At 47.8% G+C, this 18,158-nt stretch overlaps 1 protein-coding gene across 7 annotated transcripts in view; it reads right to left on the bottom strand.

Moving 5' to 3' along the window:
* LOC119441883 (rap guanine nucleotide exchange factor 4) overlaps positions 1–18,158 on the bottom strand; it is a 531,616-nt gene that overhangs the window by 129,223 nt on the left and 384,235 nt on the right. Inside the window, exon 1 of one of the 7 annotated variants that reach the window (XM_037706523.2) lies at positions 13,754–14,227. The exons of the other annotated variants lie outside the window; for them this stretch is intronic. Within the exon in view, the coding sequence (XP_037562451.1) occupies positions 13,754–13,904 (151 nt within the window). The 5' untranslated portion in view covers positions 13,905–14,227. Of the gene's footprint in view, positions 1–13,753; positions 14,228–18,158 lie in introns of those variants that run through there. 7 annotated transcript variants of the gene reach the window in all.

The raw sequence follows: 18,158 nt of genomic DNA, 5'->3' as shown, positions 1-18,158 counted from the left end.
TCAAGCGAATGCTATCTTTTACATTCCACATATTATACGTAGTACGTTGTTATATTGGAACGAGCACAGCAAAATGACTCGGTGACTTGAAATACCAATCGCGGAAATGGACGCAAATGATACACGCGCCACTCCTCTGTCTATGGATGCGGAAAATCCGAAAATGGATATAGCATTCGGTTACACACAAGAAATTAGACTGATATCCGATTCTATACGCCCCTCACCCGTACGCACGAGTACAATGATCGATTAAAGGCGCTACACTTTGTCACGCGCGTTACAGCCAAATAATGTTTCTACAAGACGACACTAAAAAAGCAGAAAGACAGATGCGCAATGTCGAGCGAACGCGATAATCTAACCACACGCACGCAGCTGGCGTTACCTCGAGTCCACGCTCTGATACTCGGGCAACGATCTCGCGCTGCCGGAGTTATAAATTTGTCATGCTGAAGAATGAAAAGGTCAGCAGTTAACCGCACACGCAAAACGCCACGCCCCCCCCCCCCCCCCCCCCCCCCCCCCCGGCGGGCGTCGCGTTGCAAGATCATGGCTGTATTGCATTCCCCAATTGGTAACGGAAAGCTGCGAAATACGAGGGAACACTCAAAATGGCATGCCCGCCCACGTTAAGCACCTCGGGACGAATTCGCTAAACCGTTTGTTCGTAAGAGTATTTTCCATTAACCGGCCCCCTTTTCAAAAATAATGTCCAACACCACGATTGGCTGAGACCCGCTCTTACGAAGAGTTCAAGCGTAGGAATAGTTCCGCGAGTACGGGCCCTCGTGTTTGTTAAGTGCTTGTGCAGGTGTAGGTGAAAGGTAACCGACAAGCCAAGGAGTGCCAAGCGCAACCTCCTTAGTCCTATAATAAATAGTGTCGCAACTAACACGTTGAACGCGAAGGAGGTCGACTGCTCCGTGTATACATGTAAAAAGAAGGACAAAAACACATATAAACACAGCGGCCAAAACACTCTGTTCACATTTCAAACACTAGTGCGCATGTCAAAGTCCTCGGTGAAAGCGCATATATGGCCGATTACTTTATTGAATCTGCACAAAGAGCTCGTTAAGATTTCTGCCTTAATTAGAATACACCCTCCCATGTAAAGGCGAGCCAGACCGAAACATGTTCGCGCGTCGTTCATGTACAAAGGTAGTACGCAGCTGGTTCGCGCATGAGCGAGGAATTAATCCGCGCTCGCGCACGCTACGGGCAGACTCAGCTACACATCAGACTTCTCTAAAAGGCGATCCGTGGGACACGACTTATCGTTCTATGGCTATATACATCGGCGAGCCGAACATCCCTTCCGAGATGTCGCATAGCGCTCCACGTCTATGGCTACTACTCAGCTGTGTGCTTCAATATAGTTGGCAGGAGGCGAGAGGGGGGGCGGCAAATGTACTAGGAATCGCACGTGCCGGGGCCGCGGGCCTATAGCGTGTGAGAGTCAGAAGGGGGGAGGTAGAAAGGGAGAGAAGCAAAGGGGGAGAGATAGACAACTGCCATGCGTCTCGGCGGCCCACGCCGCAGCGCATACGCTCAGCTGTTCGGCGACCTTGCGGCAGCCAGCTGTAGGAGCCGAGGCAGCAGCAGCAGCAGCAAAAGACTGACGCCTGAGTGACAAACCCTGCAGCCCCGGCTGCTTGCTGCCTGTGGGCTGGCTCTTCGTGACTGCGTGACTCCGACTACGGCGCCGAGTGGGTGTACGCGTCGCTGAACTTGGGAAGCGCGCGAGCGAGGACTAATAGGCATGACTGCTGCCTCTTACAGGTAGTTAGGTCTGGCGTCGCTAATTGAGAATGGCTGTCGCACTTTTTTAGAAGTCGTTGCCAGAAGACTAAGACAAAGAGAGAAAAAAAGGAAGTGGAACAGAGAAGAATACAAAGGGGAACCGGCAGACGAAGCCTGGGGACGAGTGCCAGAAGCATGGTGTCCCATGTGACGAGGAAGACACTCTGACACGCGCATGAAAAAATGACAAAAAAAAAGGAAAAATCACGCGCTCACAGGCATCGCTGTCGTCTCTATATAGCAGATGTCCGCGTCTACTTTCACAAGGGATAAAGCTGTCACAGTGATGAGATTAAGGTAACATAGACTTAACTACTAGATTCAGGTAACATGACTCAACATAAGCTCCTCGCACTATGCCTCTTCTCCTCAACAATGGTTGTTGGTGCACGGTTTAGAGATCGGTGCCGACTCATACTTAACAATAAAAAAAAAGCACAGCTGATGACAGCCTCTGTTTTACGCCTGTCGCTTACAATGGCGGCTTCACAGATGGGTAGTTGGGCAGAATATTGCTTGGATTAGGAATTCGAGAAGCGGTGTGAAATTTAGTTTACTTCGATTTTGCTACCGGACGACCAGCGATTTATTCGGCTATATCGGCAAGGAATAGACAAGGCGCTATGGTACCGCTGTGAAAAGCGACTCTTCAGAAGCACAGCCGGAAACATGGCCAACACCGGGTGTACTAAGGATATGGAAATTTTGTAATCGGAGCTGGCGGAACTTTGAATCTCAACTAACGTACTTGTCCAGACCACAAGGGTGAAACAATCACCGATGCAGGAGCATACACACAGAAGCACACGCGCACACAGTCGAGCAAGCAATTAGAACCACAGGTGAATATGTGTTGTATAAGGCTAAGCTAAGTATTGCACGTCGCACACCTGTTAGGTAAGTTAGCGGTGGTTCGAGGAGACAACGAAGGAAACATGCTACGTCATATATTGCACGTTTCTTCTTCGCTTCTTTTTTTGCCCGTTGTGTTCTTGCACTAGTGTCCATAAAAATGTGTCCGTCTTGCCCCAGTGTACTGAAATGAACCTTGAAATGTAAACAAAAAAGATGTTTACTGGTATACTAAAGAATGTTATTGCGATGGCCTCGCCCAATGTATTCTAAACAGCGGCGTGGTTCACTAAAAATGTATACCGAGGATACGCACACTGTGCAGAGCTCTCAACAACAGCCACGATAGGACGTTGCAGCTGAAAGGTGACAGCGCGGACGAAAGACAGAACTATACAGGATAGCCCGTGTCCCCGTGCACTTCTTGCACTCCTCTACTCACCGTTCCTTTGCTGGAACGGCGGTCATCAATAAAGTCGGGCTCGCACAACTTTGCATTCTTCTCCGAGTAACATCATTCTTTCCTTGTTTTCCTTCCCTGCTTAGTACATCCGGAAATTTGCATAATCAACAGACTCGCGTGTCTTCTCGGCCAAAGCCAAGCATTCAATGTGTCTGCGGTGCCACGCGCAATCACTTACTGAAACGGTCTCCCTGATAGTACTACCCCAACGTTCGTCATCAGGTTTCGCTTAGAAACTCAATATTAGCTACCTGTAACACTGTTTAATGATTGCTAATACCAAATTTATTGCGTGGCATCACATTATAACTTTTGTATAATAGTTTTTTTTTGCACAATTTCAAGTTGTATAATGACTACGAACCATTTTCGTTATTCCATTTAGCCCCTGTATAACGTCTTTTTTCTGCTTCTTGTTCTAGTTTCTGTTTGCTTGCTTTTGATAAGATCTGTATTTTCACACTATCAATGCACCGTCTCCCATCCCACAATGCTCTAAATAGGAGCCTTTGAGGAACAAATTAGTGAACAAAAAAAAAAGTCGCAGCTTTCGCCAGAAAGGCGAAGCATAAATTGCGATAGCAAATTAGTAGAGAGCTACACGGAGTAAGGTCAGTAGTTTTATCGGCTGCATAAACTTGGACACATTCGACTACTAACTGAATTAACAAGCATGGCGTCATGCGCGCAAAAGCCAACATGAATACATCACACTCGATGACCGCAGACAACCACCGTCAAAACGCTGGCGTCAGAAAGCGCGGAAGCAGCGAGCGAATGTTCGTGCGGTCTATCGCTTCAACGGAAACTGAGCGGCCGAAAGCACAGCGCATACAACGGTAACACCCGTGTGGAGATCGCTTTCAATATACGGTGCGCGCGACAGCCCGCAGCCGCGCAAAGTACAAGTACGCAGTTGGTGGCAGAGTAGAAGCCGCGCCCCTTCCCTCCGCGCGCGGCCTTCCGGCTTTCTTCCTTTCGCGTGGAGAGGTTGAGTCGCCAGTTCTCCCTTGCGCCCAGTCGCAAGATACGCATTTGGTGCCGCAGCTAAACGTCGCCTCCCTTCATTCCGTCCCATCCCCCCTACGGCCTTTCGCACGACGGAAGAAGTCGCGTTTGCTCTCCGCCGAGCGTTCGCTCTCCGTGAAAGCGCGCGTTCACTCGCACATACAGCATACGGCGCGCGGCGACTATTTTATCGCCCTTGGGCTTTATACGAAACCTCACGGCGACGGCGGCGACGACGACGGCAGAAATCCGCTTGGAGTGTCCATATAATTGCTATCGCAATAAAATAAAACCTTGCCTTTCTAGGATTCTTAGCAATCGCGTTTCCACTTAAGCGGAGCTTTAAAAAAATGATATACGCAGGTCGCGACAAAATAACGAAGTTCAGCAGATTGTTACCCGACAAGAACTTTGCTAGCTATGCTCATGACCGTGCATAGGTTTCCGGAAACACCATAACCCGACATTTTGCATAAAAAGGGAGATTTCAACTTTTTCTCTTTAATTCTATATTACATCCCTGGCCCTGGGTGTTGCTATAAAGACACGTGACAAATCCAACTTCACTGCGTGTACGTAAACAACTCCAAGTGGCCAAAATTAATCCGGAGTCCCCCACTTTGGCGTGCCTCAGAATCAGAATGCTGCTCCGACACGAAAAACCCCAGAATGCAAGTTTAATAAATCAGACTTCAGCGGTTTCCCCGCTCAAATGCTGTAATAAGCTAGAGAGTCGATCACGCGAACGAGATAATTCCCTGTAGTAAATGAAGTCTCGCCTTCATTTCTAGTATTCAGTCGTAGCAGCTGCAGACCAGTCAACATCTGACCCGTTATACTTTTTTTTATTTAGAACCAGAGGGGCACAGAGCTCAAGTACCGTTATCCTGACCATGCACAGATAACATAGTTGGACACACACGTCACGGCAGTAATGCTTACAAAGCTGCCTGCAGTAACCAGTGGCATCTTTTCCCTGCTTCAAGAAACGAGACAATCATGCTAATCATAGCGTCTCCCTTATCTGGCAGTAGTAATCTGCGGCGCATGTTGTCGACGGAAAAACGTACAACGCTTTTCTTTTCTCTTTTTTTTTTCCCCCTGAAATGGCTGCTGAGAACTAAACCCTGAATAGCCGGAATCCTTATAAGAGGAGAAGTAACACATTTTCTCGAAATGTTGTCTTTCTAACGAGATTTAGATAGCTTGCGCAATTACGTCGTTAGCTCGACTATGCCCCTGGCTAAATTACCGCGTCGTTTTCGGCTTGGCGCTTGATTCAAACTTAAGTGTTCACTAAAACACAGTCTATACACTTATAACCGCATGAAGCCACCTTATACGTGTGGCGAGATCTTAGGTATAGCTACTTGCTGCTCATTGTGAGTTCCATTGAAACGCTTTTAACTCGGTCAGCAACAGCGTTACTTTATTTCTCAGCCCTAGTGTAACGTTCAACTGTTAGCTACGCACAGAACTCCACCGCTAGGCTAATATTATCGTTTGCTTCGCTCTTGCTACAGGCGTCAAAGGGCAACAAACCATACAGCATCGCTCGTTCTCTAGCTTTAGTAATTTTGTTGTCACCCAGGAAGGTCGCACGATGAGTCACGCAGGAAGGTCTACAGTTGCCATCTGCGGCTGCGATAAATGGCGGTTAAAAAGAAAGTACAAGCGAACAGCACGAGGTGTGTTTTGTATCACAGCCCCGCGACGACAACTTGCGTTCTGAGAAAGAAAGTAAGTGTCTGTTTTTCTGTGTCGAAGAAAATTAGGTTCTGTATCTGCCGCGCCGTCCTCCATTTAGGGAACGTCAAGCAAATGAAAAAAAAAATGAACATTAAAAAAGTGAATCTTAGGCGAACGTTTTTATAAAACCGGTGCCTCCAAATTCATAGCGGTGTGTTCTAACCAACTATGTAAAGTTTCACTAAGAAGGTTGTGTTGTCTTATCCCACCGCTTAATCTTTAATTGCTTATATCTGCCCTGACGGTATCCCTTTTATGCTACACCTCCAATGAGCCGGGATCTCTTAATCTTTTGTTAATCTTTTTTATCCTGCCGGTGGCATCACTCAACTAGAACGACGTTTCGAGATTTCGTTTCGTGGTCTTGGGCTGAGTTTATATATAATCCTGTTGAACACTCGCTTGGAGCATTGGTGCTATAGGCTACCTCCTGTTATAAAAAAAATATGAGTGCAGCAATTGTTAGTTACCCTATTTCAATTATTATTATTATTTTATTTCTTCTTTGTACAAGGCTGATTAGTGGATTACGCATTATATTTATTTCATTTATGATCGACTGCTTTCGTATTTTCATATATATTTTTGTTATCATAGTAGCACCCGGTTCCTAGCCTAAGCCCTGCAATGTGCCATTAATGAAGAAATTAGAATTATAACCCTGAGGGTCAATACTTGCACTGCTAAAAGAAGAGAGACTGGCCGCGACCAACACCGGAAAGCTCGGCCGCTCTTGCAGCAAAGCTGCGTTGGCCCTTTCTTTTCTAAAGGTTCAATCTTAATCGTCTTATCAGAACGGCGCGATTCACCTCTCTGTCATTACCCAGTCAGTGGTGGCCTTCTCGGTGCAATGCGCGCATTCCAACATTCTGCGTTCGCAAATTGCCACGGGCGGTGCAAATTAAAGCACAATGCGCGACAACATTCGAATTCCGAGCACATTTTGAGCGTGGAACTTGTAACCTCGGCAAGGAAGTTCATTCCTTTATTTATTGATAGTTTTTTGATACTAACCACAAACCACAAATTACAGCTGGCCTAAACAGCTTCGGTGTTAAAAGTTCATTTCAGTTCCTTCAGCTATCGAGCACTATACCACTGACTTCTTTACAAGCGAAGACAAGCGGAACTGTATAGCGGTGCCTCTCTTGCCCGATCACCTATGGTGTTGACGCGAACTTAGCGTAATTGCAGACATCAACTTTTATTTATCCGGGACACAGTACAAGCGAGACAAAGCAAGATGAAACGCCTTGCTGGGGGCTGCACGTGACCGTTCTGACGTAGAAGGAGCCCCAAGAAACGTGACCAACCTGGAAAGAGCGTCTCCGTGACGCCAAGCCTACGCGGACGTCGTATTTGTCTCACTCGTCCCTCGTCCGAAACGGGAAGCCCACCGCTCCTTCTTCATTATTTCTTTATATTTGTTTGTTCTCATGCGCGCGGTTCTATTCTGTCGCCATCGTACTGCGCGTCCGCTACCGATAAGCTAGGATTAGTACTCCACGGTGTCACTGCACTTCTTTAGTCCTATATAGACTCTGTTATTTCTGCAACATATACTTGCCTCTTAAAAGACGCAAGCAGATAGCTTGAAAAAAAAAATTGACGACGACACGCGCGACGTTATAGGTGCAGCATAGCCGGAAGAGAGAAACAAAATAAAGACGGGCGCTTACTGCACTGTAGAGACATGCTTCACACAAGCAAGCCACGTATTCTTAAGAAGGTTCGCGCAAGAATCGTTCGTAAGAACAGAGGCCAGCCAATCGTGTCCTTGAAATACTGGATTATTAACGAAGGCGGTCAGCCGATGGCAAGCAACCCCTACGAGCGAAAAGCAACCACAGGGATTGAATTTAGAAAGCGTTTTGTTTGTAAATGTTCTTTGCCATTAGCCGGTCGTCTACTATAATACTATGTCCGACGTCAAGATTGGCTGAAATTTTCTCTTACGAACAATTCTAGCGTAAAAGCTTGTTTGTGAATAGGGACCTCGTTTCTTGGCTTTTCTGCATGCGTTTTCGTAACGGCGAACATCACATATTTAAGCAGGTACAAACTTAAGCCAAGAAGCAGTCTTTCCGTTATTTACATGTTTCAAAGGTGGAGGAGGAGGATTGTTGGCTGCAGGACACCTGTAGAGTGTGCGTCAGAGGTGATATCCTATGACCGAAACCGAATGTACAGAGAGCAAGACGAAGCCGCTGATATAGACGGTCTATGCGCTTAAAACCATATTACTTAAAGAGGGAAATTCATAGCAACCGGGAATCAACCGAGACCTTTGCACAATATTCCATTTTGCGACGCCTTATAAGCTTTCGAGAGCGCGCCGGGCTGGGAACTGTCAAATCTCACTGCTTCTCCGCGTGAAAATTCATCCTGAGTAGTCCACAAAAAAGAAAGGAAGCAAGCAAGAAAGAAAGAACTATCGCTGCCTTCGCACGTGGAAGCTTCCAATCCAATTGGCTTAAGCTCTGGACGCACCGAATGTTTGGAAATGCCGGCTCGAATAAAGGTGCCCTCCCACGATTCTGTCTTTCCTTTCGTGAGCGGTTAGCCCGAGGTTGTGATTTCGCAATCGGAATATATAAGCCATGGCGCCCCAATTCCTCGCACGAGCGAATCCCCGCGGATTATATTTCCTTCTTCATTATGTTTATTTTTTTTTTGTCTCCCTTCAAGGGTGACTCTTTCTAACGGTCATACGTTTGCTCGTGAAAGTGGCGAAAATCGAGCGCAACGTGCGACATTTCACCAAGACTCTCGCTTCTCCTCCGATAAGAGCAAAGCGTTCACCGAAACCGACCGAACTTGAGTAGTTTCGAAACGCCCCCATTCAACACTATCAATGAAAATGTAGCCTCATGCAGTTCGCAAGCGACGACCAACACAGTGATCTGAAAATCATCCGCCCTCTACGTAATGGCGTTGCCCTGCTAAACCCGAGGGCGCGGGATCGAATCCCGGCCACGACGGCCGCATTTCGATGGGGGTGAAATGCAAAAACGCCCGTGTACCATGCATTGGGTGCACGGTAAAGCACCACAGGTGGTCAAAATTAATTCGGACTCCCCCACTACGGCGTACCTCATAATCATATCCTAGTTATGGCCCGTAAAACTCCCGAAATAACTTTCTTACCTGAAAATCTATTCGCATACTATGGCAGAGTAAATTGATTCGGCCGGATGACGGGCTACTACTGAATCGCCGGCATCTGCATGGGTCCCATCTAACACCTGATTCACACACCCGTCATCCGCGCAGTCACGTCACCGTCACGTCACCGGCGTCCGTCACGAGAGAATGTTTTCTCGTAGCTTTCCGCTCAAAAACATGACACCGACGAGGTTTAGAGAATGAGCCATTTTTTTAGGATTAATTGGCAAGGAAACGCTATCTCGTGACGAACGCGGTACCGTCACAGTGACAGGACGGCGTCAATAACGGGTGTCCGAATTAGGCCTAGATGTAAGAGACGCCATACAGTAAAACCCATCACTGAAAAGGTGCTCCGACATTTACCGAAAAGCCGGTTCAAAATAACTGAGCGACCGACCCTGAAAAACGTGGACCCGTGTTCGCAAAAGAAAGTTCTTACGGTAGAACTGTTCGCAAAACAGATACTAGTCAATCCTGATGTTGAACATATAGTTAGCGAAGCTGACTGGCCAATTGTAAACGGCGGTTACGAACAAAAAAGCGCTGTGCATTCGGCCCGTGATTCCTGGACGTATAAGTTCCGACGTGCTGGTACAAAGTGCTGAAGATTTCCCACTGAAAGGCCCACAGGCCGGATATATAGAACTATGTCAGTTCACCGACAAACATTATATAAGTCCGTTCTTAAACGTCAGCTGCCATGCAAACGTCAGGAACTTCGACCTTGTGGTCCAGTACGATCAAACAGTGCGCCCTGTGCAGGATAACTTCATCTTCGTCACTACTGTCACTAACTTCATCTTAGTCACGTCTTTACCACTTAGACGCTGAGAAAAAAAGAAAGAACAAAATTTCCCCCAATGACCCTGATTTGTTTTTGTGGTGGACAAGATGGAACATCTCACCTGTACTATTAACTTGTCCGCTTTATATGACCAGTAGAGGCGAGAAATGTTTGTCAAGATTAAAATAATGGCGAGTCCTTGGTTCTCTTCAGAGGCAATTGTGCTTAATTATGTGTGTTTGTAAGCATTTTTCACAAAGATTTTTTTCATGTACTGCCGACTTCACGGCCGACTTCACGGGGTAGCGAGACCTGCAGTCAAGCGGAGCTGCTTCTTTTCTCGCCGACCTCAGTTTTAAGCGAAGCTTTATAGGCTCACAACTGTCGGCGGTGGTGGTGTTTCGCTGAAAGGTGGGCCGATCCTGGTGATAGTGTAGAAAGCGTCCAAGCTCAATGGCACATACCCCTGTCATGTGGGCCGATCCTGGTGATAGTGTAGAAAGCGTCCAAGCTCAATGGCACTCGTGGCATTGGGCTCCCTGTGGGCTCGGACACCTGTAACGCGACCTTGAACTACATTTGTCACACGTGGAAGAGACTAAATCACCAGCCCTTCCCCGTCGAGAAAATGAGGATAAGCGAAGCTTGTCGTCCGCTTCTAGCGTTCCGAAGCCCAGGCGAAAGGTCAGCGAAGAGATGCGCGAGCGCGATGTTCAGGTCAAACGTCAGAGAAGAGCCGCCGATCCTGAGTTTAGGGCCAACGAAGCGGAACGTCTGCGACAGTGTCGTCTTGCCACAAGCTTCGCTTATTCCACTTTTTTGTAAAGACTGGAATAAATTGATTGATTGATTGATTGATTGATTGATTCTTGAACCGTGGCTCTCTCCAAACATTGCAAAGAAGGCATTACGGCCTGTCAGAACATAGTCGTTTCGTGCAAGCCTTGCTTTAAGGTATAGACAGTTTAAACTTTATACTTATTTATGTTTTACTTTAGTGTGCCGGGTCAGAAGATTATGTTTCTTTTTTCTTTTTTCAACCTAGCACCTAAGTGTTACATGGCGTCCATCCACCATTTGTCTCTTTTTCATATTTCTTCCTATCTTAATCACGATTATTTCAGTAATTTTTCATCTCTCAAAGCGCCACAGCCCATATGTAAGTGAAAGAGAGGGTCACGAAACGGCTGTGTCCCGTGTGCCTTCTCTCGTGTCGCGCATTTCTTTGCGCTAAAAACTATTAACGTGTAATACAAGTTGTTGTGTAAGGAACATATCGGCTAGCAGAAGTGTGCTGATTGGTTGGTTGGTTAAGGCGCTTTGGTATTCCAAGGTGTACGTAGCAAGAAGATGGCGAGCGGGGCTAGTTGGAAGATGTTCATAATATAAATATATAGAAGGGCAGGAGCACACAGTACAAACAACGTGAGGGAACAGAAAACTGGCAGGACAGGGCTCCAATCAAAACTCAACACACTGACTATATACGTATATATAGTCAAGCAGGTTCTTGCGCCATCCATGACATGAGAATTTTTTTCTAAACTCGCGCGGCACATACACAAGTAAATTTGTAACTATATTTACATAATCTGTGTGTCCATTAAAAGGACATTCAGCTTCGAGTGAATCACTGAACAGACGCCGCGTCGAAGACCTCACGACTAATTTTGACAATGACAATGATGGTCATTTTCGCATCAGTACAGCGTAATGACAGCGTTTTGCTCAGCTGGGGCTTCTTAATCGCGCGTTTAAACGTATAGCCACGTGATGGTTTGCGCGTTCTGCATGACATCCCCAGAATGAGTTTAGGAATCGAACCTACATCTTCGCGCTTGGCAGCAGCCACTAAGCCAGCGCGGCACGGGTCGTGGGTGTGTCATTCTTGGTATTCCTTGTTTACGGTATGTTCGGCGCCATCGCATGCCCGACAGGCGTTCTCTTTCATCCGAATTTCCGCTCTAAGCACCGAGGCAAACCATTCAGATTGTTGCGTGTTCGATCGGCGATTCTTACGATGACAATACCGCAAACGAAGCACACATTCGGAGGTCCGTATACCCACTGGGTCATGCGGAGGACGCTTGGGCATTGTGTCTCTCGTGAAGCACTGCCGCTTGATTTGACAAAGACATGCACTGCCATATGCCGATGACTGACGGACAAAGGAATGACACTACAGAATGAGTAGACAAAAAAAAAAAAAAAAAGAACTGAGAACTACACTATGGGAGGAAAAAAAGAAGAAAAAAAAAGGACGCGTGACTCACTGTTTATGCGTCGTAAGCAGGTGAAGGCACACTTTACGTACGTAAATTTTCAACATGTGAACGAAAGTATGGTTAGAGAGAGGAAAGCAAAAATATGAAAGGTAGGGGGATCAACCAGACGAGCGTTCGGTTTGCTGCCCAGGGTACTGGGGGTAATGGAAGAGTGAAAGAGAAAGAGGGAAAGAAGGAGAGAAAATTTCGATGAAACAATTAAACGGATATGCCAGCTGGCATCGATCACAAGAGAAGATCACATCTTGCTCTCGCATCGCAGCTTCTACGTACTGCTTATCGAATATACGCTGACTCAGACATCCAGGAGAAACGCGCTCCCTAAAAATGACCGAGTCAGCGGCCGAGGATCTGCGAGCTGATATTAAAGTTTCAAGGTGATCGTTTCAACATACATGGAGTGTACTAACGGTTATTCTCAGTCTGCGTTATCTTCTTTATTCTTTTTTTATCAACTACACTTTAGCTAGAATGTGGTATTTCTCAACACGCTTCGAACGAAGAATCCTCAAACTAAGATACCGTACGAAACCGAAAAAAAAAAAAAAACTGAGACGGCCGATCCAAGCAAACGTGCAATCGTTCATTCCGAACGTCGAGTTGAGCGCAGCTGCCGTCTTTGTAAAGTAACGGGCCTTCAGAGCCCCGAGTGGAATGACGTGAGCGTGTACTTTGCAAGGCTCTTTTTCTTCAACGATGGAGCAGGTAAGGACTGGGAAAGGCCAGCACTATACGCTCCGGGCTCGACTATAGCTAATGGACCTCATGGTAGCGCCAGTCACAACCTCTCACATATGATACAACGCCCCTACTGGGAGCTTCCGTTCGGTAAACAAAACGGTGCGAATTCGAGACTAGAATGAGGCACAATTCGTTTTCGGAAATTTCGATTCGTCGCTCGGAAGCGAACTGCATTCATTTGGAACCCTGGAACATTCATAAAGAGGTCACGCGTGAAGAGCAAAGTTTAATGGACGAACGCCTCTTCACTTTGCCACAGTTTAAAAGCAAAGTTAGAGAAGCTATAGGACTAGCGACGAGGCCAACTCTTCGTAAGTTTGCTTGAGTGCTCGCAAGCTAACTACTGACATCGGGTATTGTAACAACGCCAAGTGGAGGAAAAGTCGAACATTCACCATTAGTTGTGGATCTACCCCGAAACGAGGGCTGCCCGAGAAAGAATAGTAAGCACTGTTAAGCTACGACTGGATCAGGCAGACAGTTATAAGCACTGGCTTACTGCAATGTCCACATGAGAAGGGCCTCCACGTCTTCACTTAAATATCTATGTCACAGGGCAAGCTTAACGAACAAAAAAGTGAACTATTAAAGGAGACAAAAACGACGGATCATATATTCAAACTATACGAGAGAAAAGAACAATTCGGGAAACAGAGACCATCGTCGCAAGAAAAAGTATTACACAAATGTCGCGCAGCCGCTCGGCCTATAGCCAGGAGCTTTGACTTTACGAGTGCGAACAATAACGCCTTCTCTCGCAAGTGTGTAGCTCGGCTGGCATGGCGAACTCACGACTAGGCCAGCTTCTCGGCGGCCTGCGCGGTCACAGCTACAGGGCGTGCACACGCGCGCCGCTGCCGGCGATCCAACAACAAACACACAGGTGCATTGTCTCACCCCAGTCGAAGACGACGTCGGACGAAGAGGCCTTCCTGCTCTCCGCAGACGACAGCGGTGTGTTCACTTTGCGCGGAGCGTACAGCTGGCTCAGGTATCCGTACAGACATCCGCTGCAATGCTGCAGGCAGCCCTTCAGGCAGGCTGCCATCGCGTACACACGCACACACCACGCGCTGGAGTCGGTCTCGCACAAACTTAAAGTATCGAACTGCAACAACACACTCGCGCACGCACGCAGGCACGGACACTGAAATCACTACGAAGCACACGGAAAGTGCTTTAAGGTGGAACCAAATAGGAAGGAGTATTGAAGTCGTTCTTTAAATACCGGCCGCACGGAACGGGGGAGGTTACAGCGCGGGCTCGCGCTCCTACAACTACGGCGGCCACACTGGCACGCGCGCTGCGAGCTGCCGCGCCGTGCACCGGCAACACTTTCGGCGCCGGCCGCAACGAAATCGAAAGCGGAGCCGGAGCACCGAAGCAGGGCTCCCTCGCTGCGCCCCCGCTTTTCTTTCTTCCTCTCTCAATTCGCCAGCAGGCGGCGGGCACCGATTTACGGCGAGGGCGAAAGTGAAAGAGAGAGCGCTTAGGCCCGTTAAAAGGAGAGCAAGAAGGAGCGTGACGTCGTTCGACGTCACGAAGGTGCGAGAAAAACTGCGAAACGAAGCGGTTCTTCAGCGGCGCGCCAGGTTGTGGAAGGAGAGAGAGCGAAGACGCGCTCTCCATTTCGCCGAGCAGGGAAGCGCTCGTAGCGTTGCCGTAGCAACGCGCTCAGGACGCCGCCGCCGCTCTGCTTTTGATTAAACGCGCGGGAGCTAGGCCGACGACTTCCGCCCACTGACCGGCGGCCGACGTCTCGGTGTTGACACTTGACCCGGTGCGGAGACCGAACCCGGCGGCAAGGAGATATGTTGACGGCACCGGACGAGCCTTGGCGTAGGCGGCATATAAGGAGGGAGTAACTTAGGGGGCGGAGACGGGGCGAGAAGTGGGAAGAGGGGAGCTTGGTTGCCAGAACAATAGTAATCCAAGTGAATGAAGAAAGCTGCTTCTTCCTTCTTCTCAAGTTGCCAGATCGCGTAGGCTCGCCAGACGTCATGCATGGATTGGGGACTTCCAATCTAAAGGTTGCGTCAACAAGTCAACTATCCAAGCGACAGGCGCACTAAAACTTGCGCTCAGTCTTTGCTTTCTTTCTCTGTGATACGCATGACATGGAAGCAAGCTTTCGTCAGGCAGGACAAAAAAAAAAAAAAAAAGGATTCAAGTAAAATAAAAGCGCTACCTATAGTGGTTTCCGAAGTGCAGAAAGAAAACTGATTGCCGGGGTAGTGCGTTCTTTTTGTAGCTTGGAAATGTACGGATACGGTACTGCGGTTCAATTAGGATTGAGAAACAGCGCAGTGAAAACGGAATAGAGGCGATCATTAATAATGACGCTGGCTCTCTCTCTTTCCTGTTTTTTCTTCTTTCTTCCTTTCTTTCTTTCTTTCTTTCTTTTTTTTTTCTTTCACGTTGTGCCCGAGTCAATCAGGGTTTTTTCCTGGAAGCAAAGGTCCCAAATAATCTGCAGATCTGCTACAGGAAAAAATATATGTATCGCAGCTTTCCTGGTTGAGTCTTACCAATAACGGATTTCATATTCTGCTATGCTCGTGTACGGTTCTCCGCTTTCTCTGACCCATCTGTACCGTAGCCCTTTGGAGTAAAGTCTGTGCAACAAAGGCGAAGCCAACAAAATATCAAGAAACTCAGTGACGTCGCATAGGGGATAACGACGAAGGCGCGAAAGAGGTGCATTTATTTTGAATAGTGTTCGTAGTCGAAAGTTCGACGGAACACCATCTGATCAGGTATAATCATTGTTAGGGGTGAAGCAGGTGACCGACAGCAGAAAACTTTTGAGACGAATACGGATGAAATTATTGTTTACCGGCACGCAGACTGTGAAAAAGGAATCAGTGTAGGCCTTAAAAAGTCATTTTGTCTGGATTAGAGTGGGCGACCTGCTTCATTTCTAAGAATGATTTTACCTGACCGGACTATGTTCCGTTGAAGTCCAGACTATGGTATAGAGTAATTGAAACAAATTTGATTATTTCGCGCCTTCGCATTTATTCCTATTCGACATCACTGCATTTTACGTGGCGTACATTTTCACGAACTACTAACAGGGCAGATATATCCGAAAGCGTATGCCATGCTTCCACTCAAAAGAAACGTTTCATCGAGGACGAGTCAGAAAGTGGAGGGGGGGTCGAAAGTGTGTTGACATTTATAAACCCATAACCGCCGTTCGAACTTCACTAGCTTCACAGTGTATATAGCATAACTTGTGCTAGCGGTGCGATGCTGTATACTATTACGTCGTTGTACTACCAATAGTATGATGATGAATCAACTTTATTCGTCTTAGCAAGCGATGGAAGTCTTCTGCAGAGGAGGATGGCCTCCTCATTTCAAGAGGCCGTGGGTCCTGGCCACCCTCCGTGGGTCCCAGCCGCCCTCAGAGCCCTGTCCGCCAGCCATTTTCTGTGCTTGTTGACGGGCCTGGAACGCTTTCAAGCCACCCTTTGTGGCCTTTTCGTTCTGAGGCCCCTCTACCTGTACTGCAATGCGACTCACTAAACTTCGAACTTCAGCAGACCTCCTGGACAGCCTTCTCTTCAGCAACCTACTTACTGATGTTATCATCGCGGTCTAAGCAATAATCGCAACAACCGCGACGACGACGTTCTCGTTTACCTTTTTCTACGCACACCCCAACGAGCCACGAGTTGAGGCCATAACAACAACAACTATACGAACGGACTGACGAAGCTGAAGGCATGGTGGTCCACGCCGCTGCAGTCTCGAGGTTATCAACACGAACGAGTTGTGTCTGTCGCGCCAAGTTATTTTCCTCGGGTTAAAGCGGCTGGTGTCACGACGAGTTCGCACTGAAGGCTGACCTTTACCTGGCGAGTCACTATGCGGCGGGGCTCTCTCGAAATGCACGCGAGACGTTCAATGTAAGCCAGCGGCGATACGGCAACGCGAAAGCGTCATTCTCTCTCGCGAGTTAACGACGACGCTTTGCGACTGCGAAATAGCGAGACCGAGCGTCGCTTTTAGCTCTTCCATCCCAAGGGCACTGCGAGGTCTTAAACCGGAGCACGCAGCGTCTTTCTTCTTCGTATGCGTCGTATCTTATTTTTTGCCTCCCACTGTCTCTTATTCCTGCACAACCTTTCTGCCATGGCCTCTCCGTAGCTGCAGATTGCTTTTCTTACTGTTGTCGTCGGGCCTTCTTCTAGGAAATACACAGCAGAGCTTAGACGGTGCTCGGCCGTGATGTGAATGTATGTGCGTATGCGTTTATGACAATAGCCGGGCATATTAGGACGGCACATCGTAAACGAGCACTATCACGCAGCAATGGCCGCGCCCGATGTGTGTAATAGTTGAGATTATGACGCACCGGTCCCGACGCTCACTGTACCTTTGAGTGAGCTCTTTTTTTGTGTACGTTACATTACAGGCTCGAGTGTCTCCGATGATTTCCGGGTTGTCGACCCTACAAGAGCTGTCATCGCTCGCAGGTGCAGTCGACAGCAAGATATTACGGAACACGGCATTTGCGCTAAAGCTCGATTCTCGCGAAGCCGGGGCACAACAAATCCAGAATTCGCAGTTTCAATCTATAATAGCTTTCGCGGTCTACACAGCGATCGATTATATGGGAAGCGCTGTGCGCTGAGAGAGCAGTATTTTACTTTTCTCGCGCAGCCCGTGTTCGCCACGTGAACATTTGAGGCCAACTGTACGTCTGTATCTGGCAGAGTTTTCTCATCATTCAATTTCAGATTCGTAGGCAAAAAAGAGGAGCAGTTATCTGTGTGCCTCCTGCAGACAAACCGGCAATGTGCGACTGAAAATACGGGATTGCAGTCGCTTCCACTTTGTATCGCTGAATGTCGTCTATAGCAATCGCATTCGGCAACTCAGAGCACGACAGGGCAAAACGAGTGCCGTGTTTTCTTGATTCCTGACGCTCTGCGCGCCGTGGGTGTCGCGTGACTAAATAGTATAGTTTTGCCGGTTGCGAGAACCTTGAAAACAACGGCATCTATAGTGGACTCAGCTCTCTTAACAAAACAAAGATGCGGCCTCGGGCTTCAGTCGCCCTTGCGTACGATTTTTTTTTTCGAGGCGGAGAGCAGAAGCTCCACATCCATGTTCAGAATGGGCAGGACTGGCAAGGAGGGAAAATCGCATAATGATGAGGCGCGACATTTGCCCTCGTGTAAAGTTACTGGCAACGGCCTGCGAGAAGAACAAGCATTTTACAGGTGTTCTTGTGCTCGTTTTTATCGTTACATGTAAAGCCAAGCTTTCTTTACCTCTTCCGCCCGTTTGC

Source organism: Dermacentor silvarum, chromosome 2 (assembly GCF_013339745.2).
Source record: "Dermacentor silvarum isolate Dsil-2018 chromosome 2, BIME_Dsil_1.4, whole genome shotgun sequence".
Classification (NCBI taxonomy): Eukaryota; Metazoa; Arthropoda; class Arachnida; order Ixodida; family Ixodidae; genus Dermacentor; species Dermacentor silvarum.
The sequence above is the reverse complement of the archived record's forward strand: the minus strand, read 5'-3'. Positions and strand labels throughout refer to the sequence as shown.